General features: G+C 53.8%; 1 protein-coding gene and 1 long non-coding RNA gene across 4 annotated transcripts; one reads left to right on the top strand and one right to left on the bottom strand.

The window, feature by feature from the left end:
* On the top strand, positions 1 to 23,674 carry NDEL1 (nudE neurodevelopment protein 1 like 1). Of its 3 annotated transcripts, XM_068209284.1 has the most exons (10): positions 100 to 116; positions 8,409 to 8,479; positions 8,820 to 8,917; positions 10,279 to 10,432; positions 12,023 to 12,171; positions 13,174 to 13,310; positions 15,309 to 15,482; positions 16,212 to 16,303; positions 18,331 to 18,482; positions 23,428 to 23,674. In XM_068209284.1, the coding sequence occupies exons 1-10, from the start codon at positions 107 to 109 to the stop codon at positions 23,513 to 23,515; spliced, it is 1,125 nt and encodes a 374-aa protein (XP_068065385.1). In that variant the 5' UTR covers positions 100 to 106; the 3' UTR covers positions 23,516 to 23,674. The 3 variants fall into 3 exon arrangements, with proteins under 3 accessions (XP_068065387.1, XP_068065385.1, XP_068065386.1); XM_068209286.1 differs by lacking the exon at positions 8,409 to 8,479 and having other exon boundaries at positions 1 to 116; XM_068209285.1 differs by lacking the exons at positions 100 to 116; positions 8,409 to 8,479 and adding an exon at positions 5,149 to 5,310.
* LOC137485061 (uncharacterized) lies at positions 23,542 to 25,098 on the bottom strand. Its single transcript, XR_011005168.1, has 2 exons — positions 23,938 to 25,098; positions 23,542 to 23,741 (listed from the first exon to the last, which is right to left on the bottom strand). It is a non-coding gene; the product is annotated as an uncharacterized lncRNA (long non-coding RNA).
* Between the last annotated feature and the right edge of the window lie 191 nt (positions 25,099 to 25,289).

Genomic DNA, 25,289 nt, shown 5'->3' with positions numbered 1-25,289 from the left:
ACAGCGCCCCCGCCCCGCCGGCCCTTGCATCACGCGCCGGCCTCGCCCCCCAGTCCCCGGATGAGGCGGCCCCGGCGGGCGCGCGCTGCGGCGGCTGTGGCAGGGGATGCGCTCCGGTGAGCGGCGGGGCCGGGGCCGGGGCCGGGGCCGGGGCCGGGGCCGGCCCGGGGGTCCCCGGCGGGCCCCAGCGAGCCGGGCCGGGCGCGGCGGGCGGCGGGCGCGGCGCGGGCGGGCGGGGGGCCGGGGGCGCTGCGGGCCCCGCTGCGCGCCGCGATTGGCTGGAAATTGACAACGGGGCACGGCCCGCCCCCGAGCCGCGCCATTGGCTGCGGGCGCGGCGCCGCCGCCTCCCATTGGCTGCGGGCGGTGTCAGTCACGGCGCGGCCCCGCTCGGCCGCCGCCCTGGCCGGTCCGCGGCGCCGGGAGCGGGGCCGGCCCGGCCGCGCCGGGGCTCGGAGCTGCCGCGGGCCCTGCCCGCCGCTCCGCCGGCCTCGGCCCCCAGCGTGGGCGTTTTCCCGTCACTGGCAGGGAGCTGGGCGCGTGGTCTGCCTGTGTTGTCGTAAAATCCCCGATCGATGCTCTGCCCGGGGCACAGCGTCTTTTCTCGGAGGAAATTCCTCCCGGAATTGGCGCTGGGGTGCTGGAGGGGGCAGGGAGGTGGCGGTGGAGTCATCACCCGCGGGGGTGTTGAGGGGCAGGCCGGTGGAGCTCGGTGCCCTGCCGGGTGCCGAGGGCTGTTTGCTCCCAGCTGGGGCTCGCTGCTCTCGGCTCCTGTCCTGCCCCGTCCCGTCCCTCTGCGGTCCCGCTGGGCTTTGTCAGTAATTCCGTCAGTAATAATTCCGCCGGGGCTTCTCTCCGGGGTGCTTGCCCTCCCTGAGAGCCCCGTGCGCTGTGTCTGGACGTGCCCACCCCGAGCAGCCCGTGCCCTGGCGGGTGATGAGCGTGACCCGAATTGCAGCAGACGTGCGGGAAGGATGCGCTGGGAGGAGAGCAGCGGCACTGCCGAGCCAGCCCGGTGACCCCAGCGGCACGTCCCTGTCCCTCCCGGGAGGAGCAGGGCTGCTGGGGAGCTGTGCTGTCCCTGGCACATCCCTGTCCTTCCCGGGAGGAGCAGGGCTATGGAGCTGTGCTCTCCCTCCCGGGAGGAGCAGCGCTATGGAGCTGTGCTCTCCCTGGCACATCCCTGTCCCTCCCGGGAAGGAGCAGCGCTATGGAGCTGTGCTCTCCCTCCCGGGAGGAGCAGGGCTATGGAGCTGTGCTCTCCCTGGTACATCCCTGTCCTTCCAGGGAGGAGCAGGGCTATGGAGCTGTGCTCTCCCTGGCACATCCCTGTCCCTCCCGGGAGGAGCAGAGCTATGGAGCTGTGCTCTCCCTGGCACATCCCTGTCTTTCCCGGCTGTGCTCTCCCTCCCACAGCCTGCTTTGCGCTGGGAATGACTCAGGGCTTCTCTCTTCCCCCTGTCTTGACTTGCTCACAGGTGTAGGGGAGGAGGGCACGTGTGGATGCCTGTGGCATTTGTTGCCTGAGAGGTGGTTAAATACGAGAAACTGCTATAGAAAAGTTCCTTGGATACTTCAGAACATTTTTTTTTCTTCCTTTACATTTCTTTCCATCTCCCACCCAAGAAACAATTCCTTGTTGAGGAAGGAACTGTTCCTGCTGAGAGCTGGTGGACTTTCCAAGGTCAGTGTTTTGTTAGAGGTATCAGTAACTGTAAGAGGAAGAAGCTGTCCCAAGGCAGAAAAGAGACTGGGAAGCTTTTAGATATTTTGGAAGAGGCTGTCAAGGAAGGTGCTGGAGTCCCCATCCATCCCTGGAGGTGTTCAGGGAGCTCCTGGATGTGGCACTCAGTGCTCTGGTCTGCTTGACAAGGTGGTGATTAGTCAGAGGTTGTCTTGATGATGTCAGAGGTCTTTTCCAACCTGAATGATTCTGTGCTTCTATATTTATTTCTTTAAATGCCAGTTTGATGTGCTTGCAGTGTGACTGCACAGACAGGCTGGTTGCTGGTGCCAGTTAACTGCGGCCGCTGTGGCAGAGGTGGGTAAAGAGTGTGGATCTGGGATTAGTAGTGTTAGGTCTGCCCTAGAAGAGATCCCCTGTCCTGTTTCCTGGCTGGGCTGTGCATTTCTGTATTGTATATGTGGAGGCAGAGCCCTGGTGAAAAGGTTTGATAATTTAATTAAACTTGTCACTGGGAGTCCCAGAAGTGAAGGAAGTGTTCAGGGGCGGTGTTTGAGTCGCCTTCCTTCCTCTTCAGGGGAAAACCCTCCCTTTTTTCCCCCCTGACTCTTTAGAGTTTGCAGATACGTAAGATAATTCCTCGTTTGGTGGAGAAGGACAGAGAAGAGAAAGGAAAATAAGAAAGTGGAGAGAAAGCATGAGACTGATGATGTCTGTGACCTTGGTGTCACAAGGAATCTTGTCTCTGGAGACGCTGCTGGCAGCAGACTGCCAGGAAGCACAGCAACAAAGCACATTTTATGCCCTCAGTCTATTACATTTGGTTTTTTGAGGTGCCAGGAAAGTCAGACTGCAGAAGAGGAATGGTATTTTTGCAGCCCTTGATGTTTGTGACACCACAAACAGAATCAAGATAAAGTGGGGAGTGTTCACAAACTGCCTGCTCTGCTGTGTTGCCCTGACCCCCAGGCAAAGCCAGACCCATCAGAGCAGATTTTTCATGATGTGCTTGTGCCCCTCAAGGGCTATTCTGTCCCCAGAGCTCAGTGGAAGGTTGTGCTGGTTCTTTCTCCTGATCAACACAGAGTTTGGGGGGTTACTTTTAATATTCTGTTAATACTCTGTTTAATATTCTGTTCAGAGCCCCTCTCTGCTGGGGGCTGGTCTGTGATCCATTTTGGGGGGGTATTTTTCAAATCCATTTTACCTCCCCCAGCACTGGTATAACTTCAGAGCTTGTAAAAGCAACAGAATTCAGTCCTTTTGGCAGAAATCCATGCTGAGTGCTTTCCCCTTGGAATTCCTTGGTCACTGGGTGGTGTCCAGAAGCATGTCAGCCTCTGGCCACTGCCTTCCCAGGAGATGTTGTCATCGGGATGGTTTGGGTTGCTGGGGTGACCCAGGGGACCTGGAGCTGTCCCTGGTGCAGGCTGTGTGCCACAACCTCCCAGGTAAACCGTGTCTGCTGCCTGGGATGCCCTGGCATTCCTCAAGGTTTAAAGGGAAAGCAGCAGAGCTGGAGCAGGTGGAGGTGGCTGGGTGAGCTCCAGAGGGGTTCAGGTCCTGGCAGCCTGTGCCAGCTGCCAGCCTGGTGTGGGTGAGGATCAGAGCTCCTGCTGCCCGCCACACCTCGCCAGCCTGCCGAGGAGGGAGCACAGACTGAGGCAGGGACAAGCAAATCCTTTCCACAGGCTGAATTTCCTTCTCAGTTTGCTGTTTACTCCTGCCTGTGTGGATTCATCCCTCTGGAGTTCCTGGGTATGGAGCTGGGAGCAGATTGTCCCCGTGCCCAGGCCAGGGTGTTCTGGGCCATGCACATCCCCAGGAGCCTTTCCTTCACCTCTGCAGATACTGAACCTGCTGCAGGAGCACCAACCTCTGCTTCTTTAGTCACTTCAGTGAGGTTACTTGGGAAGGATCAGCAGTCAAATGCCTGAAGCTTCCCATCTTTGTGAAAGCAATAAATGTTTTTTATTACAAAATTCTGATTTTTTTTTTGTAGTCATAGGTTGATTTCTGAGAAGAAGCTTTTTCCATCAGTGCATTTCTTCTGGTTTCAAGGCCTCTAACCCAGTGCTGGCTCACCCTTCAAGGGTTTTCCTGAGACTGGATATCAAATATTCACCAGACAGATGAGTCTTGGCCATGTGGTGTGGAGCAGACATGTTATATTTGATTAATGAGGCTGTTGAGATAACAAGGCTTTGCTGTGTGGTGCTTGGTTTATCTTAAAGACTTTTCTGAATTTGGCACCAAGTTCCTGCAGGTAGGGCTGGTTATCTCCTGCCTCCTGTGCTGCCCAAATTGGAAATGCAGGATTTATTATTGCAGCAGAGCAAGGAGCGTTGTGCTGACGCTGTGCTCGGTGACTTTCTCCTCTTCCTGAAAGCTCCCGTGCTGCTGTTGTAAGAGAGAAGGAGGCATTTGTTGTGGTTCACTCGAGAACATTCAGTTCAAAAATAGAACTGCAGGGGAAGGTTCGCTTCCCAGAGGTTCAGTTTCATCGCAGCGATGGATGCAGGCACGCATCCAGGCGCGTATGGAAATCCGCCGGCTCCCATTTCAGCACGGGCAGAACGAGCCCAAATTGATTGGTGAGATCTGATCTGTGCCTTCTGCTTGTTTGTTTTCCATCTTCCAATAAGGCAGTGCACATTTGCTCCGAGTTTTGGCTGAAGTGCTCGGGTTACCTTGCTTTGAGTCTTGGTTGGGTTTGCGGGGAGAAAGTCAAGAGCTTCAGGAGCTGGAGGTCACCTGTTGGTCCTCGTGGTTTGAGAAGGTGAAGAATGATGGAAACAGGTTTTCTTCTGCTTTTCTGCCCGTGAATCAGCTAAAAGGGGGAAGAGGAAGAAGAGCTGGTTGTGAACAGCCCTTCCTGCTGTGCGTGGCAGCTCTGGATGGTGCCAGCACTCGGTGACGGCGTCACTGCCTCTGAGAAGAGGGGGCTGGCAGCCAGCAGGCACTGGGACATTCTGTGATAGCCAGAGTGGGTTGTTATCTCGAGAGCTGAAGGCCACATTTGAGCTTGGCAGAACTTCTTGATCAAGTCCTATGTGAGCTGGTTGCTTGTGTAATTCCAAAGGTCAGTGGACATTTGTGGTGCCTTGAAGGGAGGGGGGACCAGCCAAGTGTGGCTGGGGGAGTTCAGCCCTGTGGTTGGTCCTGTTTGAGTGGCCTTGCTTTGCTTCTGCTCAATTTTTCATCTTTAGTGTCCGAAAATATTGGGCAAATGGGGTTGTGAGGAAGAAAGCAGAAAAATGTTCAGAAAAATGTTCATGAAGATCAAATAATATTAATTCTCTTCATATGGCAGTATTTATGAGCTGTTTTTAAATGGGAGAGTGTGAGGCAATTACAATCAGGAGGAATTCTTTCTGCAGCCACTTGAGATGCTGCAGGTACATCTGGGGTGAATTGCAGTGCTCAAAGTCATCCCTGCCGTGACGTGACGTGTGAGGGACTGAGTGACTTGGAGAGCAGGGAGGAGTGGATTCCCTGCTCTGGGAAGGGGTGGGTCCCAGCTGAGAGTCCTGTTGGATTTCGGGCTGAGTGTTTTGGTCTTAGATTTCATCCCAAGCTTTGCTGCAGTCTCCTGTCACATGGAAAGCCTGGGAAGCTTGTTTAAGGTACTGTGTTACACTTCAAGCTGTCTTTGTGCTTTCGTGGCTTAGCTGGAAGGTGGCTCCAGAGAGGTTTGGGGTTGAGTGCAAGATTCCGTAAATGACTTGAAAAATCCTGTCTGCATGTTAGCTTGGTTACTTCTGGTGCATTCTTGAGCCTCTGGCTCTGGTGATATCCGGAGGATACTGCTGCTCTCGTTTTAAAGATGCATTCAAGGTGGGAAAACAGATTTGTCCTGTACAAACCCCTCTGGATTTAGACAAGTTCTTAACCTCCACACTGTGCTTTTTTTTAGAGCCATTGCAGCGTGGAGAAGTTCTTTCCTTTTCACAGTGGAGAGTTGCTGGGTCCTGCTGACTTTGTCGGGGGGGCTTGAAAGGAGCCCCGGTGTTTTGACGGTAGTTCTTGTCTGGGAGCAGCTTTGGAGCTGGAGCTGTGCCCACTGATCTGTGTTTTCCCAGGGCACTGTGTGAATGCTAAGCTGTGTTGGAATGAATTTGAGTGGGCAGCAGCATAAGCCTGCTCTCATTTTCCCTGGAAGACGCCGCTGCATTGTCTTGTCTGCTCCCTGAAAGCCTCAGTGTTGTTTGTCAAAGGCTGGATTCTGCAAGTGCCACGTAAGCAAAGAAGCCCTGAATAGGAAGGACTGGCCGTGCTGGTTCTCAGCTCCTGACAGAATTCCCAGGGCCGGACAACAGGCAGCAGGCTGAGGCAAAGCAGTTTTTGTTAAACTCTTGGTATTCCGTGGGCATCCGCTCTCCCACACATGAGATGTGTGGAGCTGTCTGGTTGTGTTCTGATAACTCCTGGGATTTGCTCTCTGCTTGCACAATCCATGGTTTTGTGCCATCATTCTGAGGGAATGGGCAGAGGTTGGTGGAGTGAAGGATTTTCCCATGGCCACGTGTGTGCTGGGAGCAGGTTTGGAAGTGTCAGCACCTCCCAGCTCCCAGGATGATATTTTGGCTGTGAAGCAGCGTGTTTGCAGGGTCTCTGTGTGCCCTAATCCCTTTGTCCTGCCCCTCATGGGAATACAAGTGACAAAAAGCAGGATATGGGTGCTGGAGCTGAGCAGTGCACGCTGGCGTTGGCGTCTGCAGCAGGGCTTTATGCAGAGCAGTCAGCAGATCCCAAATCCCTGCTGATGGCATTAGGGATGGTGGGACACGTGGAGCAGGGGCAATCATCACCTCCCACCCCCTTCACCAAGCAGGACCAGAGAGCTGGGGAAGATCTGGGTGGGTTGGGAAGGAAGAATTCCTGCCCAGGGCCTGAGGCAGCGCTGGGCTGAATCTCCTCCCTCCGGTGTGTGGAAGGAAAAGGAGCTGGACAAGGAGTGGGGGGCAAGCACACCTCCTGTCCTTGGGAGCCCCGGGCAGCCCTTCCCGGTCTTGCTCAGGCTGCTGTGCTTGCAGGGATCCCTCAGATGTTGATTTCCAAGGGTGTGCCCTGTGTGAGCAGACAGGAAGGAGTCTTGTGCCTTATCTCAGCTGCTTCTAGGAAATGATGTAAGACGCTTCCTCATGCAAGGTTTTTTCTGGCCACATCCTGAGTTTTACTGACAGCCGCTTGGCTGCTCACCTTTTGAGCCCAGCTCCTCTGGGGCTGTGGGAGCTGCGCCTGGGTTGTGCTTTATCTGGTTTATTGTGGGATGAATGTGCTCCCTGCTGCTCTGAGCCTCTCCCGTGTGCCGGTTTAGAGCCGGTCAGGGAGAGGTTGGAGGATTTGTGGAAGGGTTGGATCAGTGCTTGACAGGTGCGGTGGACAGCACCCAGCAGTGCCTGGTCCTGGCAGTGGGAATCACTGTCCAGGAGCTGCTGGACACACCTGAGCTGTGTCAGGTGTCTGCTCCCCTCCGTGCTCCCACCGTGGAAGTGCAGCAGTTGGGGCAGGAATGCAGAGCTGCACATCCACAGGTTCTGCACAGGGCTTGGGATTTGTCCCTGTGGAGTGGCTGAGCTGCCTTGGTAACGGCTGATGCAAGTACTCCCAAAGAAAATCCAGTCTGAAATTTGTGATGGGAATGGCTCCACAGGTACTCTTCATGTTCTCAGCGCAGGAAAGGAAACACCATGCGTTCTCCTGAGCCATGACACGTTTGCTCCTGCAGTGAAGCTGTGCAGTTAAATAAACACAGTGTGAGATCTGAGGCGGTTTTGAGGTGCTTGGCCCTCTCTGGATCAATTTGCTCTTGGCTTGTGGCAGCTGCAGGCTCAGCTGGAGAGCCAATGTGCCAGCTCTGCCTCGCTGTGTTTGGCCTGGCTGCTCTTTGACGAAAGCATGGGATTGTTCTGGCCCACTTTTAGGTGTCAAAAATGTGGGTCACCGAGACACAGAACACATTAGTGTGACAATTTTAGCCTGAAGGGACACAGTTGGCTGGGAAGTGATGGCTGTTAGAGTCAGGACTTGTAGGTCAGCTCTTCTGATCAATGGGCTTGGTGCAGGCGTTGTTCACAGCCTCTGCTTGGAGCACAGGGGAGCTTGGCTTCACCCCGTTCTTTTCCAGGGTGATAAGGACAGAATTTGAGGCTTGGCTTTTTGAGGAAAAAAAAAAAAAAAAAAAAAAAAGGCTTAAAGAGCTGTGGGATTGCTTGGGGAAGGCTCAGCAATGGTGCATCTCCTGGCTGGGCTCTGAGCATTCTCCTGGTCCTGCTCTGCATTTTATCTCCTTCATCACCTCTGAGACCTGGTGTGAGCTGATGTCTTGTGTCCCCTAGACCATATAAAACCATACCAAAGGTATGTTGGGTTCTGTTTCTTGTGCTGCCTGATAGCCTGGGGAGTTATCCTCCAAGAAAGCAGGATCCTCACGGAGAGGGGATCTCCAGTGCCTTGGTGTGGGAAACTGCTCTGAGCACCTCCAGGCTGGGAACACTCCTCTGTGACGTGAGCATGTCATTTATGGGACAGGCTGATCTTCCTTGTGGCTGTCTGAGGCAGCAGAACTACGTGGATAATTCCTGTCCCCTGCATGTGACACAAGTAGGAATTAGCCAGGACTTGCTGCAGGAAGAATAAGTTGAGTTTTGATCTCCACACAGAGCTGCTTGTGCTTACCTCACTTGGAGTGTTCATCCTCCTTCACTGCTCTCCTTTGCAGCTCTAAAAGCAGCTGTAGTGCAGTCACTGTGTGGTGGCAGGAGGCAAAATCTCTTCAAAGCATTTAATGAAGTAAAGTGGAAACTGGTAGCTGTAAATGAGAGTGTATTACCAGCTGTGGGCCTGAGTGGGCTTGTGGCACCCCTGGAGTTTTGGTGGCAGCTACAAAATACAACCAGAACTTCTGCTCTCATTTCAGGCTGCTCCACAAGCCCTTGCAGAGGCTGGGTAAGATCTTGGGGCTCCTTGGGGCAGGTCGGGGTGCTGGATGAGCCCTGGGAGGGACTCTTGACATCCTGGCTGTGGCTGCCAAGTCCTGGTGCCGTGGCTGGGACGCCCAGGATTGAGCAGAGGTTTTGGGGTGGTGTGCCCAGGTTTATCCTGAGGGTATCCCTGTGTTTGTGTCCTGCAGGTCGTGTTGATCATGGACAGTGAAGAAATCCCTACTTTTTCGAGTCCAAAGGAGGAAACTGCATATTGGAAAGAGCTTTCCTTGAAGTACAAGCAAAGGTATCGTGGATTTGCAAGCTGAATTTGGTTCTTAATGATCATAATTTGGATCTTAATGATGGCTGTTTAACGTATTCCTCTGCAAGGCCACACCAAGATGCTTATTAGATACTTTAGAGAAAACCTGTGAGAAGAGAATTCTCTGGAAAGGATTTCCAGCTTTAAAATTTCCATCTCTGTGGGAGCTGAGTGTTTCTAGCCCAGTGTCACCATGCCAGGAACTGCAGGCTATGTTTTGAGCATGTTTGAGCAAGAGCAGAGCCTTTTTATGATCATGTGCACCTTTGTGTAATTAAAGTGCTGCCTTGAGTGGTATCTTGATGTTTTATCATAAGGAGGCACCTTTGGGCTTGCCTTGTATCTTTCCTGTTCCCTCAAGCTTCTTGTAGTGGAATTACTGGTATGAAAAGTGCCTGATTTGGTGTCTGCTGCATTTTATTCCAGTGTTTCATAGCTCCTGGTCCTGCCTGTACCCGTGGTTTGCATCTCCAAGGGGACACAGGGCTTTGTTACCAAAAGTGCCAAGAGAAGCTGCTCTCTGCAGCAGTGCTGTGCATCTGGAGGGACTGGGGGCTGGGCTGAGGTTTTTTTGGAGTTAAATCCCTCTCAAGGCCAAAGAGCCCAAGGCCCAAGTGGTTGTTTTTGTTTGGTTTGGGGTTTTTTGGGAGGGACGTGTTGGGAATGTGGAGGGGCCTGTCCTTGTGGAGAACCCTAAGCTGTTCTTGTGTGTCAGAAATTCCATCTGAGGCACCACTGGCTGTGTTGATGCCCAAAGCCTTGGTGGTTTTCTCTGCTGCTTGCTCAGGGCTGAGCTATTACGTGTGGTAAAGATGCAAATTTAATAAGCAAAGTATGTGGGGTGGCTACTTCTGGTATTTAATAACTCGCAGTGGTGTGAGGTAGGCATGTCCTGCCCTCCTGAGTATGCATGATTTTTACAAACTTTAATTTTCCAGCTAGTGCAGAGATGCAGAAAATGTTGTTCTCTCTTCAGTTGCTGACCAAAATCTGGTTAAATGTTTGCTTAATTCATTGTCTGTTCCATAAAGTCTGCCAGCACTGAAAGCTAATGGAGCACAAAGTGCTTCTCAGGCTCCCTTGAATCCTGTAAATAGCTTTGATTCCACACAGGCGTTCAAGGTGGCCGTTGGGTTTGTTGCAAGGGAATTAATTTCTTTCAATAGCTTGGCTTAATGTAATTTCTCTCTTTTCCCATTCTTCTTTTTCCCCTTAGAGGTCTATGGATGACACTTAAGTGCTTTAAAACTCCTGGTTTTCAGCTTTTTATTTCAGAAGAGCCTCAGGTTTGTTTTAACGTGGGAGATGCTGGCTTTCCCACTGATGCAGTCCTCTCCTTGCAGCTTCCAGGAGGCCCGTGAAGAGCTGGCTGAGTTCCAGGAGGGAAGCAGGGAGTTAGAGGCTGAGTTGGAGGCACAGCTAGTGCAAGCTGAGCAGAGGAACAGAGATTTGCAAGCAGATAACCAAAGACTGAAATATGAAGTGGAAACATTAAAGGTAGGTTTTCTCTGTGGTAGTGTTGCTTTTCCTTTCAGCCACATCCTGGATCTCTTTTTGGATCATCTGGGCTGCTCTTGGGCACTGAATATCCAAATAAAAAAGGAGTTGTCTGGTTAAGATCCACACTGAAGCATGGCATGTACCCCAAATAAGGCCAGGGACATTTCTGGCAGAATTTCTCTTTTTCACATCATGAAGCTTCATCCTGGAGTTTGTGCTGCTTTGAATTCCCCAGGCTGTGCCAAGGAGGAGCTTTATTTGTTCCACAGGGAACGTCAGCATAGCAACAGGGCACAGCACCAGGGGTTTTGTCAGGCCGCTGCCTCATCACCTTTCTTTGCAAACCAGTCTTGTTGCCCTCAGGGTCTCCTAGGTTTTATGAGACCCCAAAGAAGGCAGAAAATGGGTGATTTGTGCACATCTTTCAGGGAGTCTCCACGACCATTCACAGCCATATCTGTGGAGCCAGGAGTTGCTGACGGGTCTGCATTTGCACAGGGTAGCTCTCAGTTGATGCCTCTGTGTTAACAAGTTCTTGCCTCTCTTGAAATCTTGCAAAAGCATCATTTTGGGCAGTCTTGGCTTATTTAGTGAAGACAGAGGTTAGAAATCCACTCAGTGGAAGGAGGGTTTGTGGGAATGCTTTGTGTGTCCAGTCCCAGCTGTACTTGCAGGGTCAGGATGTATTTTATGAGCTACTGTGGAGTAGTTTCTCCATAGGCCCTCAGAGGGTTTTGGGCAGTGAATTCTTCAGTCTGTTGAGGATGAGTCTGTGGGCCTGGAGGTTTTGTGACAGATTTCAGTGGCCCATTTTTGCCAATGGACACATCAGAGAATTTCTGCTGTCGGGGTGGGTCTGCCAGGGCAGAAGCACGGAGGGGTGTGGCAAGCACATTTCTCGCTCTCTCAGGATTTTTTCATAGAGGAGCTCAGAGGGACGAAAGAGAAAACAATTTCTATTTCTGCTCCTTGTTTTTCCCATGTGGAATGTGTTTGGAGAATTGTTCACCTGGGGTGATTGCTTGGTTGGGTTCTGGTGAGGATTGTTTGAGCTGCTGGCCAATCCAACCCACCTGTGGCTGGACTCTCAGAGAGGGGCACGAGTTGTGAGTGGGTTAGATATGGGAGTTAGAACAAGTAGGTTTGTAGTTTTAGTATCTCCTTTAAATAGTATATTAATGGATTATAGCATAGCTATAGTAAAGAAATCATTCAGCCTTCTGAACTGGAGTCACACACCAGCATTTCTTCCCACTGGGTTTGCCTGCATTTACAGTAGAGGGGGAGGCACTGCAGTTGGATTTCTCCCTGCCTTCCTGGAGCAGCTGTCAGTGCAGGCTGAGGGGAGCAGATGCAGGGATGCATCCCTGAGAGGCAGCTGTGCCACGGGGAGCTGGCTGCCATTCTGTACTGCGGCCAGCTCTGATGATCACAGCGTGTTCCTTCTCCCTCTCCAGTTTCTGCTGTGAATTGCCAGCAGTCCCAAACCAGCATTCTGCACACAGAGTGACACTTTTTGTCCCCTTTTCGTGCTGATGGCTTGGCCAGTGCCAGCAGCTGATGTTATCTCCCTGTTCTTTGTTTCAGGAGAAACTGGAGCACCAGTACGCCCAGAGTTACAAGCAGGTGTCGTTGTTGGAAGATGACCTGAGCCAGACAAGGGCCATCAAAGATCAGCTGCACAAATATGTGAGAGAGCTGGAGCAGGCCAACGATGACCTGGAACGTGCCAAGAGGTGAAGGCTGCAACCCTCCTCTTCCCTTCAAGTTTGCACCACAAAGAGCTTTTCTTTGCTACTCAGCTCGAGCATGTCATTGTTCCTTAAAGGGAAAATAACAATCAGAAAAACCCCAAACACCCCCAAGCCTTTGGGCTCTTTGAGCAGTGCAATTGCCCCTCATCATCAGCTGGTTCCTGTTGCAGCAGGAAGGGCAGTGGGGCAGTGTGGTTGGTGCTCCTGTGAGGAGCAAGCCCAGAGCCAGCCAGGCCACTGCACTGCCCTTGGTGCCCCCAGCTAAGTGACAGATAGCTGTGGTCCTGCTGCCTCAGAGCCCCTTTGAAGTCAGAGTCTTCTGCTTTCCATAGTCCCTGTTAAATCAGCCAGGCCAGAGGAGTCTCCTGGTGCCTTGCAGAGCAGCTGGAGGGAGCAGTCCTGCCCTTTCCAAGTGCTGGAATGAGCAGGCTGCTGCTGGGAACACCCAGACTGGGAGGAGGTCCTGCTTCCCTTCTGCTGGGTGGGAATTCTGCCATTGATTCAGGGAGAGCAGAATGAGCCTCTGGCCATCTGGAGAAAAGATCTGAGAGCTGAGCCGTGTTTGCACAAGGCTTTTAAGCTCATGACTAACATTTGACACTGGTTTTGAGAGGAATTGAGTCTTAGGTAATGGCTCTGCTGCCCACCTTGCTGGGCTGTGCCTGTGCAGAGCCCTGAGAGCACAGCCCCTCCTGAGCTGGGGCACTGATTAATGCACAGCCTGGGAGCATGGCTTGGGGAAAAAGGAGCTCTGGGCTGGCTCTTTCCCACATCCTCGGTACATCTCTGAGAGCCAGATGCTATCGTGTTCTTCTCATCTTTTTCTCCTGTTTCTTTGATTGCTCCTTTCTGAGAAGCATTTCCATGGCTTTCAAATGCTTACCTTGAACATAGCCCTGCTAACATGTCCCTTCTGTTATGCTTTTGAATAAGCTTTTATGCTGGCTGAGCTGAAGAACCTAATATTCTGGATTTTGTTTCTAGGGCAACAATAGTTTCATTGGAAGACTTTGAACAAAGGCTGAACCAAGCTATTGAGAGAAATGCATTTTTAGAAAGTGAACTGGATGACAAGGAGTCATTGCTGGTCTCTGTACAGAGATTAAAGGATGAAGCAAGAGGTATGGCTGGTCTGGTTGGTTCTGGCTCCTGCTGCAGGGTTGGTTTGCTAAAAGAGATGTGCAGCCAGCAAAGCTCATGTTTCTAGAAAGCCTCACATGATGAGACTTGAACTGGTTTTGGTTTTACTAACAGTGTATTTTACTAACAGGTTTTAATAACAGACTTTGTATGTCCAGTGTAGCCAAAAAGAAAAGTTTCCTCATTTAGGGCAGAATTAATAATTGACAAATCCAGGATTTTTAACACGAAAACGCTCTGTTCCACAGATATAAGAGAATTGAGGAAGTTGCTTCAGAAGTTCCTCTTGCTGTGTGTTTATAGGAAGGGAAAGCACAGGAAATGACAGGGAAATACAGGATAAATGATCAAGTAACTTTTAAAAAAATCTCTCCTGTGTTCCTTCTACGCCCCTTGGAAATTGCCTTACATATATAATTGAAGATATTCTGGTAAAGGCTGTGTTCAGACCTGTGGCAGATGTTTGGGATGGTGTTCTGGGATGAGATCAGGAGCTGGGGATTCCCCAGTGGATTTCACATGAGGATGCTGGGGAAGCATTTTTAATGGTGCTATAAAGTGATTTCTCTGACAGAGGAGGTGATCTGCTCATGAGCCTGTGCCAGCCACTGATGGCTTTAGGGGTTGGTGGTTTGCAACTTTGTTCCCTAAATGAAGCTTTCTAAAATATTTCCTCATTTAAGGCCTGGAGCTGAGTGCAAGAACACACCTGACAGCAGGCTGGGATTTTTTGTTGCTGTTCTCCTTTATGAACCCTTTGGAAGCCAGTTTGTGCCCCAGAAATTGAGAGCTTTATTGGAAGCACTGGGATTCTGAAATAAATATGAAGAAAGAAATTTTCTGAGGAAGTATATGTATTGTAATTTGAGATTAGGGCAAGAAAAATGGAAAAACCAGCAAAACCTAGGGGACTGTTTTCTAGAGCACTGGAACAATCAGCAAAACAGACATCTTGTTTCTTAGATGAGTCATTTGGACATTTTTAGTATTTGTGAGTTATTCCCCCTGGCAGCAAGCAGGAACGGGAGCCTCTAAAAGAACTGATACTGTCAAACTCAAATATGACATTTCTGATTGAACAGCCTCAGAGCCTCTTCTGGGAGCCCAGACAGATTTTCACTTCAGCTCTGCTCTTTTACCTAAAATCAGCTCTAAATATTTGTTACTGCTTAAAAGCTGTGATGTGCAGTTAATTTTGCTTTTGTACCAGATTGAGGCAAGGAATAAGAGGTCTGTGAAAATGAAGTTGCTCTGCCCAAAAAGGAACAACTCACTTGTAATGTTTGTGTGCATCTTTCTGAGGATGTGGGAGATCCATTGCTGGGCTGTGCTGGGTGTTCTTTGTACCAAAAAGCTGTGGAAAGGGAAGGGATAAGCTCCAGTCTGGGGAGGAGGTGAGAGTAAAGCCAGGCTTTTCTAAGGCCCAGTCTTTTCCCTGTCCTTTGGACTGACCTGCAGTCTGCTCTTTTACTTGTCAGGGCATCAAGAAACTGGATGCAACCCTTGGACTGCCTTTGGCTTGTGTGGATTATTAACTGGGTGGAGAATGTAGGGAATGGGAATCACAGGATCAGGTCGCTGCTCTGTTTTCCAAGCTGTGTTTGAGCAGGAGCTGGGCTCAGCAGCAGCAGCAGCTCTTTGTGTCCAGCTGCAGTTTTGGTAACGTGGAGCTCACACTGCAAATGGGGAGAAATCCTGAGGCAAATCAGCTGCCCCCATCCCAGGGACAGGGAGCTGTGTGGGGCAGGCAGGGCTGTTTGCTGTGGGATGGGATGCTGGGATGCTGGGATGTTGGGATGCTGGGATGGCGCTGCTCTGAGGCTGTCCCCACTGCTGGAGGAAGCAGCAGCAGGCACTAACCCAGGACTGTTGGGAAGTGTCTGCTGCTGCCCCTCCCAAATGAGCAGAGGGAGTGTTTGTGAGAGAATCGGTCACTAATACGGGATTTTGTGGGGTTTTTCCCTTCTCTCAACCCTCAGACCTACGGCAGGAGCTGGCTGTGAGGGAAAGGCAGCAGGAGGTGACCCGGAAATCAGCGCCCAGCTCCCCCACTCTGGACTGTGAGAAGATGGATTCTGCTGTCCAGGCCTCTCTCTCCTTGCCAGCCACACCCGTTGGAAAAGGATCAGAAAATAGTTTTCCTTCCCCAAAAGGTACCATCCGTAGCAATGGGGTCTGGTTATGCTCCCTAAGGAGCCCGAGGTGGACATGGGGGTGTGGATCTCACACTCCTCCATGAAGTGTGTTTGGATCCCAGGGCAGCAGCAGGTGCATTTCAGGAGTGAATGGCATGGCAGAGGACAGGGAAGCTTGGGCACTGCCTCTGGGGGCAGGCAGGGGTTTGCACTCTGCTGTGGAGCCCTGGAGATATTTGGGAATGCAGGGAAGTGCAGGGACTGATAATTCTGCTCAAATATGCAGCAGCAGTGGGGGGTGAGCATGGTCAGGAATTTGGAGTCTGTCACCACGCTGGCTTCTCAGGGGTCCTGTTTCCTCTGTGGGGCAGTGGGATCTTAGTCCAGCCCCTTTTCCCATCTGGAGGGCTCTGGGCAGCGACAGGGATTAATCCTGGATGTTTCAGCTGAGGAAGGGAGCTCTGGCTGATCAGATGGATTGCAGTCAGTAGCCTTGCAGATGGAGAGTGCATGAACTCTGCCTGGGGGGTAATGGCAGCCAGGGCAGGGGGCAGGAATTAAGCTTTATCATTTGCCCTGGCTAGTGATCCTGCAGTTACTGTGAGTAACTGTATGAAATGTCTGCAGCAAGACTGTAGATATGTTTGGGTTTTTTTTTTTTTTTTTATGTAGAAGCTGATTTATTTAAATTTTTGGAAAACCTGAACTGTGGAGGAGTGAAGTAATAAGATGTGTCTGTGTTTGCAGCTATACCAAATGGGTTTGGTACCAGCCCACTCACTCCTTCAGCTCGAATATCTGCACTCAACATTGTGGGAGATCTGCTACGCAAAGTGGGGGTGAGTGCTCTGAGCGCTGGGCTCTCCCTGGGGCTCCTGTCCTTGTGCTCAGTCACAGCACAGCCTTGGCCCGTGCTGGGTTCACTCTAGAGCTGCCAAACCATCCATTCACTGCTTAGTATTTGGTAATGCTTTTTTTTTTTTTTTTAATTATTTTGATTTTTAAAGCCTGATCCTATGGTTCTGAATCCCATTTGGGGTTACAAAATTCATATTTGGAATAAAAATTTTTCAAATGCTGGGTTAGACTCTGCCAGCTTGTTCTTACCTTAGCTGGGCCTGCAGCTTCCTCTGTCTGGGCTGCAGAGCTGGAGCTCAGGCCTTGGGTGAGGAGGAGCTGGGATCACCCTGCCAGGGTGGGACAGCTCCTCACCCACTGAGATCTGCCACAGGTACTGCAAGAAAAACCAGCCTGGAAACCTTTGGTAAGAAAGTGAGAAAATAAATGAGGAGAAAGCCAAATGCTCCCATGTATGGCTGGTGGGGAAGTGAAATGCATGAGCCTTTAAAGGGATTACACTGCCAGCAGAGAACTGCTCTGAACATCTGCTGCAGTGCTCTTCAGGACCCAGGCTCCTCTTGGAAGAAGAACTGACTTTTGAGCTGCCAGGAGCTTCTCGCTGGGCCGTGGTTTGTGTGTGAGGGAGCTCAGGGCAGCTGTGGCTGCCTGTGCCCTGTGGAACCACGCTGAGCCTGCCAGGAGCTGCACTGCAGACAGTTGTTGTAGCAGAGCTGGACGTGAGAAATCGCCTGGCTGCTCCCCTTTGAGCTCAGCCCTGCTTTGAAAGGGCAGCAGGACAGCTCGGGGTTAGCAGTGACACGTTTCAAAGGGGATCATTGTGAGTAAGAGTCTGCAGGGGATTTGGGGAGCTTAGTGACAATCCCATGTGATTACTCTGCGAGGACAGGAAATGCCAAATAAGCAAGCTGCTCTGCCAGCCTGCCCTGAGCCAGGGCTCCAGCTCCTGCACTGCTCTGGGCACAATTAGAGGGTGCTCTGGTTCTTTGGGGTTTGGCTGTGCCTCATCCCAAGCTTTACACTGCCTGTCTCTGCAGGAGGTTTCCCCTCTGCTTTCCTGCCTGCAGCTGAGACAGGGCTCAGGTCACGCTGCCTGTGGCCAGGGGACAGGCTGTGACACCCAGAGTTACCTACAGCTGCCTGTGTCATCCATAACCCCTAAATAAACTTCCACGGACTCCCAGGAGCCTGCACAGGGCTCACTTACCTGTGGCAGCGTGTCAGTGCCCTCGTGATGGAATACTCTGTGCAGAGCAGGACCAAGCCCCACATCTGGGGAGATGAATTTCAGTCTCCAGGGCAGGCATTTGCAATGTGCTGAAGGCCCCTGTGCACAGGGGGCTGTAACGAGTGAGGACTTGCTGCTGCAGCACGTGGATATTCAGGATAAGGTGGGTACTCAGCCTCTGATGGTGGCAGAAAGGGCAGGTGATGTTCTGGACTAAAGGAGAGAAAGGGGATGTTGCTCCTCCTTCCAGGAGTTACTGTCACTTTACATGGGAAGAAAACCTCACCAGGCCAGGTTGGAAGGGTGGCAGTGAAGCTTTAGAAACTGACTTTATTTTGCAAGCCAAGATTAAGAAAGAAATTCCGGGAGGCATTGTCCTGGTGAAAAAACCAACTTTCCATGTGCACAGCCCCTCTCAAAGCTTGAGGATTCTGCTTTAGGCTCTCAGTGTTCTGATCAGTGCAAGGCAGCTGCTGAAGCAAGAAGTTTGGGTAACTTCTGCTAGGATTTGGCTTCCTTATCTTGGGTAATTATTTCAGAGTTCATCTGCTCTAGAATCTGAGCCCTCGTGGAGCTGAGTAATGTCTGGCAGTCTGCATCAGCATCTGTGTGTTTCCTTTGTGGCTGGGTGATGAGAAAATGACAGCTTTGTTCCCATTTTTTTTGCCAAGGGTGATCACACTGAAGTCTTATCATGGCAGTCTCGGGCTCATGAGCAGCAAAATACTTCCTCTTAATGGTATTACCTCTTTAATGCTATTTTTCCCTCTCCTTTTGCAGGCCTTAGAATCCAAATTAGCTGCTTGCAGGAATTTTGCAAAGGACCAGGCATCACGGAAATCCTACATTTCAGGGAACGTCGGCAGCGCCGTGATGAGCAGCCAGGGCACAAAGTACCCACACCCGGGGCACACGTCCTTCTTCGACAAGGGGTGAGTCGGGGCACAGCTGTGCCCTCGGGGAGGGGCGCTTGGAGCTCTGCCCATGGCTCATCCTCAGCCTAGCCCTCCTCCTGCAGGAGAAGCAGCTCGAGGAGCAGAGGCTGCAGGGCATTTCTGTGAAGCAGGGACAGAAGCAGGTGTGGGGGTGGCAGTGCCAGTCCTGCCCGATCTCCTGGTGGCTGTAAGCAACCGCAGGCAGTGAGGAATGAGCCCTCGGGAGCAGAGGAGCGGTCGCCCAAGCTGCAGGTGTGCTCTGGGGAAGTGCAGAACCACAGCTGGAGATCCCCTTGCCGAGCTGCGGGCAGGCAGGGGTGTTCCCTGCCAGGGAGGGAGTCCTGGCGCTCACAGCCCCTCCGGGACGGCAGGGATGCACCGCTGGTGCTGGAGCTGTGGCTCCTCCCTGCTGTGAGCCAGCCTCGGAGGCAGGGATTGCTCTCCTGGGAGCCAGGAGCCGTGTCTGGCGTGCCCAGAGCTCCCTCTGGGATGCTGGCAGTGCTCCTGCAGGAGGGTTTCCCCAGCTCCTCGCAGCACAGCGCCCCGTGGGTGTACGAGGGTGGAAAGCACAGAGTTCTGCAGTGCTGCTGAGGGCAAACAGCCTCCATGCTCCCTGCCTGTCTTCATGGTAAACCTCAGTGCAAGGTAATGCTGATATTCAGCACTTCCTCAAGCCTACATTTATTTTAGAGAATGAAGCGAGTTGTTTCCAACCTGAAAGTGCCAGAGCAGCCAGCTGAGCTCCCCACATCCATCCTCAGTGGGGCTGTGTGGGGAGCAGGGCAAGCTGCACCTCATAACTGGCACCGAGGGCTTCTGGAGCCACTGGTGTTTGCTGCTTTGGGAAAGGAAGAGTTCTGAGCCTTGAAGTCATGTGCAAATCAGCCTTTTGGGCTGCGTGTGCTGCAGGGCTGGGGGTGTGCCCCCCCCAGCAGGGCTGCAGCTCCAGGGAGCAGGGAAGTGCTGGGGGGGATTATGGCAGCTCTTAGCAGGCAGCGTGGCTATATTGAGGTGTGGTGTGATAAATAAGCTGATTGCTCTCTGGGGTGGGGGTCACTTGTAATTATGCAGATTGTCATCACACTCCTTATCCGGGCTGGCTGCCTGGAGGGAGGAGCAGCCTGGGGCTGAGGAAGGCTTAGCAAGCCTGGAAGGAAGTGCTGCAGCAGAGCTGAGGGTGGCAGTGGGCAGGAGCAGGGCTGGAAGTGGTTCGTGTGCTTATGTGCAAGTTGCCAGAGATGCTGCACGGCCCCCCTGTCCTGTCCTTGTCCCCTGTGTGCTGCTGCCAGGCTGTCCCTGCAGGCACTCTGTGCCCACGAGGGGCTGGCAGTGCCGGTGCTGTGCTCCAGGGCTGCTGAGGAAAGCCTGCCTTGGCCCTGGCAGCTGGGCTGGCAGCTGGCCCAGCCCAGGGCAGCCCGTGGTGGCTGTGCTGGGGCAGGGGCAGCTGGCAGGGTACCCTGCTCCAGGTGGGAGAGCAGCCCTGCTCCAGGTGTGACTGCTCCAGGTGGGAGAGCAGCCCTGCTCCAGGTGTGACTCCTCCAGGTGTGAGAGCAGCCCTGCTCCAGGTGTGACTGCTCCAGGTGGGAGAGCAGCCCTGCTCCAGGTGTGACTGCTCCAGGTGTGAGTGCAGCCCTGCTCCAGGTGTGACTGCTCCAGGTGGGAGAGCAGCCCTGCTCCAGGTGTGACTGCTCCAGGTGGGAGTGCAGCCCTGCTCCAGGTGTGACTCTGCTCCAGGTGGGAGAGCAGCCCTGCTCCAGGTGTAACCCTGCTCCAGGTGTGAGAGCAGCCCTGCTCCAGGTGTGACTGCTCCAGGTGTGAGTGCAGCCCTGCTCCAGGTGTGACTGCTCCAGGTGGGAGAGCAGCCCTGCTCCAGGTGTGACTGCTCCAGGTGGGAGAGCAGCCCTGCTCCAGGTGTGACTGCTCCAGGTGTGAGTGCAGCCCTGCTCCAGGTGTGATTCTGCTCCAGGTGTGAGTGCAGCCCTGCTCCAGGTGTGATTCTGCTCCAGGTGTGAGTGCAGCCCTGCTCCAGGTGTGAGTGCAGCCCTGCTCCAGGTGTGACTCTGCTCCAGGTGTGAGAGCAGCCCTGCTCCAGGTGTGATTCTGCTCCAGGTGTGAGTGCAGCCCTGCTCCAGGTGTGATTCTGCTCCAGGTGTGAGTGCAGCCCTGCTCCAGGTGTGATTCTGCTCCAGGTGTGAGTGCAGCCCTGTTCCAGGTGTGAGAGCAGCCCTGCTCCAGGTGTGAGTGCAGCCCTGCTCCAGGTGTGACTCTGCTCCAGGTGTGAGAGCAGCCCTGCTCCAGGTGTGACTGCTCCAGGTGTGAGTGCAGCCCTGCTCCAGGTGGGACCCTGTTCCAGGTGGGAGAGCAGCCCTGCTCCAGGTGTGATTCTGCTCCAGGTGTGAGTGCAGCCCTGCTCCAGGTGTGACTCTGCTCCAGGTGGGAGTGCAGCCCTGCTCCAGGTGTGACTCTGCTCCAGGTGGGAGTGCAGCCCTGCTCCAGGTGTAACCCTGCTCCAGGTGGGAGTGCAGCCCTGCTCCAGTCTGCAGCCAGTGCCCCAGTAGCAGCTGGTGACTGAGTGCTGGGTTGGACAGAGATTACTCAGCCACACCTTTACAGCTCCTTCTGCCATTTCATTGGAATATTTGAGGTCTCCAGCTGTTGCCAAGGCCCTGCTCTCAGAGGGGAGCAGGGCAGCACTGCTTTAGGGGAGGCCTGGAGCACAGCAGGGCTTGCACCAAAGCTTGGCTGCAGAACTGGGGCAGTCAGGGTTTACCTGCTTGTTAAAAACTCAGCAGTGTCTGGTGTGAGATCAGTTTCCTGCAGATTTGTCCCTTCAGGAACATGCAGGTTCTGTCCAGATGCCAGGGAATGGCAGAACAGCACCTGAGCATGGTCCTCAGGATGGATACTTGTATTTTGCTGTTGTAATTATTGTTAATTGGTTGTTAATGTCAGTCCAGTTTTGTCCAGGAAACAGAACTGCTCTGGGCTCTGCAGGGCCCTGGCACTGGGCCAGCCAGCCTGAGGTGTTGTTCCCCTTCCTGCAGTCCTGACTGCCAGTGCCCTCATAGCTGATGTTCATTCGTGGTTGGTTTTGTGACCCCCTTGGGCTTTGTTTTAATGAAACGAGCTGAAGTTTAATGTGAGAAGTGCCTGTGCTCACACACAGCAGTCAGAGGTGTCTCCGCACTGTCACCCACAGCCCTGACCAGAATGCACCAGGCTGGGAGATCGGGGTGTGTTTTCAGTCCCTGACCCACGTCAGTGAAAGGTTTCCCTGGCGGAGGGGGAGCTGTGCTGACTCAGGTGCAGTGGTCCTGCGTGTGCTGGACTGCCCATGCGGAGCAGTGTCACTGTGCAGAGCTCAGGAGAGCTTTGCTGACCTTTGGTTGAGCCCCTTTGCTTGGCCCAGCTGCTGCCTCAAGGGCTGTGCTCAGGAATGTCATTTTTGTGTGCATAAACTTTCCCTTTCTCTCCACTAGGCGTGAGAAGGTCATATTCCCCACCTTGGTCATGGGTAAATGAATTCATTTGCACTGATTGGCTGCATGTGGGGTAACCTGGGGCTTGGGGCAGCTCTGGGGCTCTGCTAACTGCACGAGGTAGTTGGTAGTGCCACACTAATGGGCCCTGACCAAACCTGAGGCTGCAATTGCTCTTTCTCCTGACTTGAAATAAACCTCTCTGCTGCTGTGACCTGTTGCCGACATAAGCCTGAGTGCTGCTTGCTTTCTTCATCTGTTTAATACTTCCCATAAGTGCATGTTTCTGATGGAACTGGTCACAGCAGGGATGCAGGGGAAGCGTGGCTTCATGGATGGAGTTCATGTGGAAGGTTTGCCCTCTGGTTGTGATTTTCCTTCAGCATTTTGTGGTTCTTGGCCTGCTGATGTGCAGTGGCGTGGTTGTGGCTGACAGGAAAGCAAACGAGGGCACAGGTGCCTGGGAGATGGCCAGAGCTAGAGCAGGGAGGGGACCATGTGGGTAGGGACAGCAGTGTCCCTGCTCCGTGTCACTGTCCCTGCCCAGCACAGCCGTGCCAGCTGGAAGCACCTGGGGCAGTTCCAGAGCCCCTGTGCAGTTCCAGGTCTCCAGGTGTGCTTTACCAGCTCCTTTTCCCCTTCAGGCCAGGCTGGGCAGCTCCAGAAAAATCTTCCACCAAGGATTTGCTGGATACTTAGAGCTGAGGGAGTCTTGGGCTTGAGGTGCTAAGTACAAAATACAGCTTGAAATGCAGGTCAATGAGTCCAAATTAGTAATCAGGGCAGAGAGTGGTTGGACATGGACACAAAGCCCGTGGCACTGCAGGGACAGGCAGTCAGAACCATCCCTGAGGAACCACTGCAGGGACATTTCCAGCAGGGAACGCTGCTCCTGGCTGGATGGGGCCTGCAGCTCCTCACAGGAGATGTGTCAGAGCATGGGAAAGCTGCTGGAGCCACAGGCTCCTGTGCCACCCCGCCGGGAAGGCAGGTGCTGCACAGCTCCAGCAGGACGCTGGGGAGGGAGAGCCTCTGCAGCCTGGGCTTCAGGCACCAGGAGCCTCCCCTGCAGCCCAGTGGGGCCTGGTGGCACAGAGCCAGCTCTGCTGGGCTGTGACACTGCTGAGTGAGTGTGTGTGTCCCCTCCCGGGCACAGGGACACGGGGCTGTGCCTTGGCTCCGGGCACAGGGCACTGAGTGCCGGGGAAGGGACGGCTGGGGCCGGCCCCGAGGGATGCCCTGACCCCGCACAGCCCCACCGAGAGCCCCAGAGGGCTCAGGCTGTGTGGCCACTCATCCTCCTGGGCCGGTCACCTCGGCCCTGGGGCGGGCACCGCGCTGGCAGCAGAGCTGGGGCCCGTCCGCCCTGCTCCCGGCCACGGAGGAGAGAGGCGGGAGCAGGGCCAGGCTTCCAGTGCCTGTCCTGCCTGCTGCTCCCCTAACGGGCTCTCTCTTGTCCCCAGGGCAGTGAACGGCTTTGACCAAGGGCACCCCGGCCTGGGGGGCTCCCGACCGTCCTCGGCGCCGGGAATGCTCCCCCTGAGCGTATGAGCCCGCAGGGGCTTGGACTTGGGTGCTTTTCTCAGCCCACCTCGAGAAGAACTGCTCCTGATTCCTCCCCATTCCCACCCCGCTGGAACATGACCCTGAGAGGAGACCCCGAGCCCACGGCCCTCCATGTCCTGTCAATACAGTTTGTTTTCTGCTGTCGCTGTAGTGGACGTTCTCTGCCCCGGCCCCACGAGCTGCCACCCCTGCTGTGCTTGGGGACAGAGTCCTGCTCTGCCCGGGGGACATTGGGTCCTGCTGTGCTTGGGGACAGAGTCCTGCTCTGCCCGGGGGACACTGAGTCCTGCTCTGCCTGGGGGACAGGGTCCTGCTCTGCCTGGGGGACATTATGTCCTGTTCTGCTTGGGGGACACCAGGTCCTGCTGTGCTTGGGGACATTGGGTCCTGCTCTGTCTGAGGGACACTGAGTCCTGCTGTGCTTGGGGACAGGGTCCTGCTGTGCTTGGGAACACCAAGTGCTGCTCTGTCTGGGGGACAGGCCCAGCCTCGCCCCCTTGGCTTTCCCTCTCCTCTCACTTAGGTCTGACAGAGCCCTGGCCGCTCCTCTCGCAGGCTCCCCTGTCCCTGTCCCCTCCCAGGCCCTGCAGCTGCTGCTCTCAGACCTCGGGGAAGTGCCCTGGGGAGGCCAGTGGTGGCCCTGGGGCCATTTGCACTTGGCAGCCAGCCCCAGGTCCTGTCTCAGGGGCAGTCAGAGCAGGGCTGGATGAGCAGCTCCAGCCTGGCCAGGCCGGGCCCATCCCCGCTGGACAGCTGGACACGCACAGAGCCAGGCTCTGTGGCCATCCCTGCCCCCCAGATGGGCCTGGCACGGCTGAGCTGTTCTCCGTGCCCTGGTGCAGGGGTGGGCAGTGCTGTGGCCAGGGGCTGTGCCCTCAGGTGTCCCCAGGGCTGCCCCACGTCTCCCTGGTGAGGGACTCGGCCTCTGTCCCTCACCCCACACACAGCGAGCCCATGGGAGCTTTAGGAAGCTGCTGCTCCCCCTGGCCCCAAGAGCCCCCTGCCCATCACCCCCCGTGCCGTAGGACTGGACTGTGCAGCCTCACCCGAGGGCTGCTGTGACACTTTGGGGCGACTGAGCCTTGTGGGTCTGTCAAGCAGCACATCTGTGTGGTTTCTCTGTCCATGTGCCTCAGAGTCAGTGGATTTTCAGACTGAACCAGCAAATGGAGCCAGGGTTCAGCAGTCGTCGTTCAGGGGCTCTGCAGCTCCCAGGTGGTTGAGTTACAAATGCTGAGGAAAAAACCCCACTGGCCCAGCAGTGGAGGTGGGATTGTCCCTTTGCCATTAGGGTTTGTATGGTCCTTCCTTCCTGTGCATCCTCTGCTGCATTTGACTGTTTACATTTGTTTTATTGTACATAGATTTGTAAACATAATACCTTTGCCTGAGGTCTTTGTACATAACTTAGGCTTTGTAGCTTTATTTATTCAGCCTCTCTCTGGCATGTTTCCATAGGATGTACCATTCCACCCTGGTGCCACTGACATGATGTGGTTTCAAAAGAATGAAAACAAATGAGAGTAATCTTCCAAAAATAAAGTTCTTTTAATGTGGAATCAGTGGATTTTGCAGAACCAGTGGCCGTGGCTCTTACTTTCTCCCATAGGGTTTTCTGCCAGTGTTCAGGCAGTGCCACATTGTCCCACAGCCCTTCCCTTGGGAATGTTGCTCAGTTTGGGCACAGGGGAACGGGCACTGCTGGGGCCATCCCAGCCTCTGCTGCTGGCCCTGATGGGGGGGACACGATTATTTCAGG

Source organism: Anomalospiza imberbis, chromosome 19 (assembly GCF_031753505.1).
Source record: "Anomalospiza imberbis isolate Cuckoo-Finch-1a 21T00152 chromosome 19, ASM3175350v1, whole genome shotgun sequence".
Taxonomy (NCBI): Eukaryota; Metazoa; Chordata; class Aves; order Passeriformes; family Viduidae; genus Anomalospiza; species Anomalospiza imberbis.
This window is presented reverse-complemented; position numbering and strand designations above follow the sequence as displayed.

Coding starts and splice junctions, on each gene's coding strand:
- NDEL1 (XM_068209284.1), top strand. Junction 12,172..13,173: donor GACCTGGAACGTGCCAAGAG/GTGAAGGCTGCA, acceptor TTTTGTTTCTAG/GGCAACAATAGTTTCATTGG. Junction 13,311..15,308: donor ATTAAAGGATGAAGCAAGAG/GTATGGCTGGTC, acceptor CTCAACCCTCAG/ACCTACGGCAGGAGCTGGCT.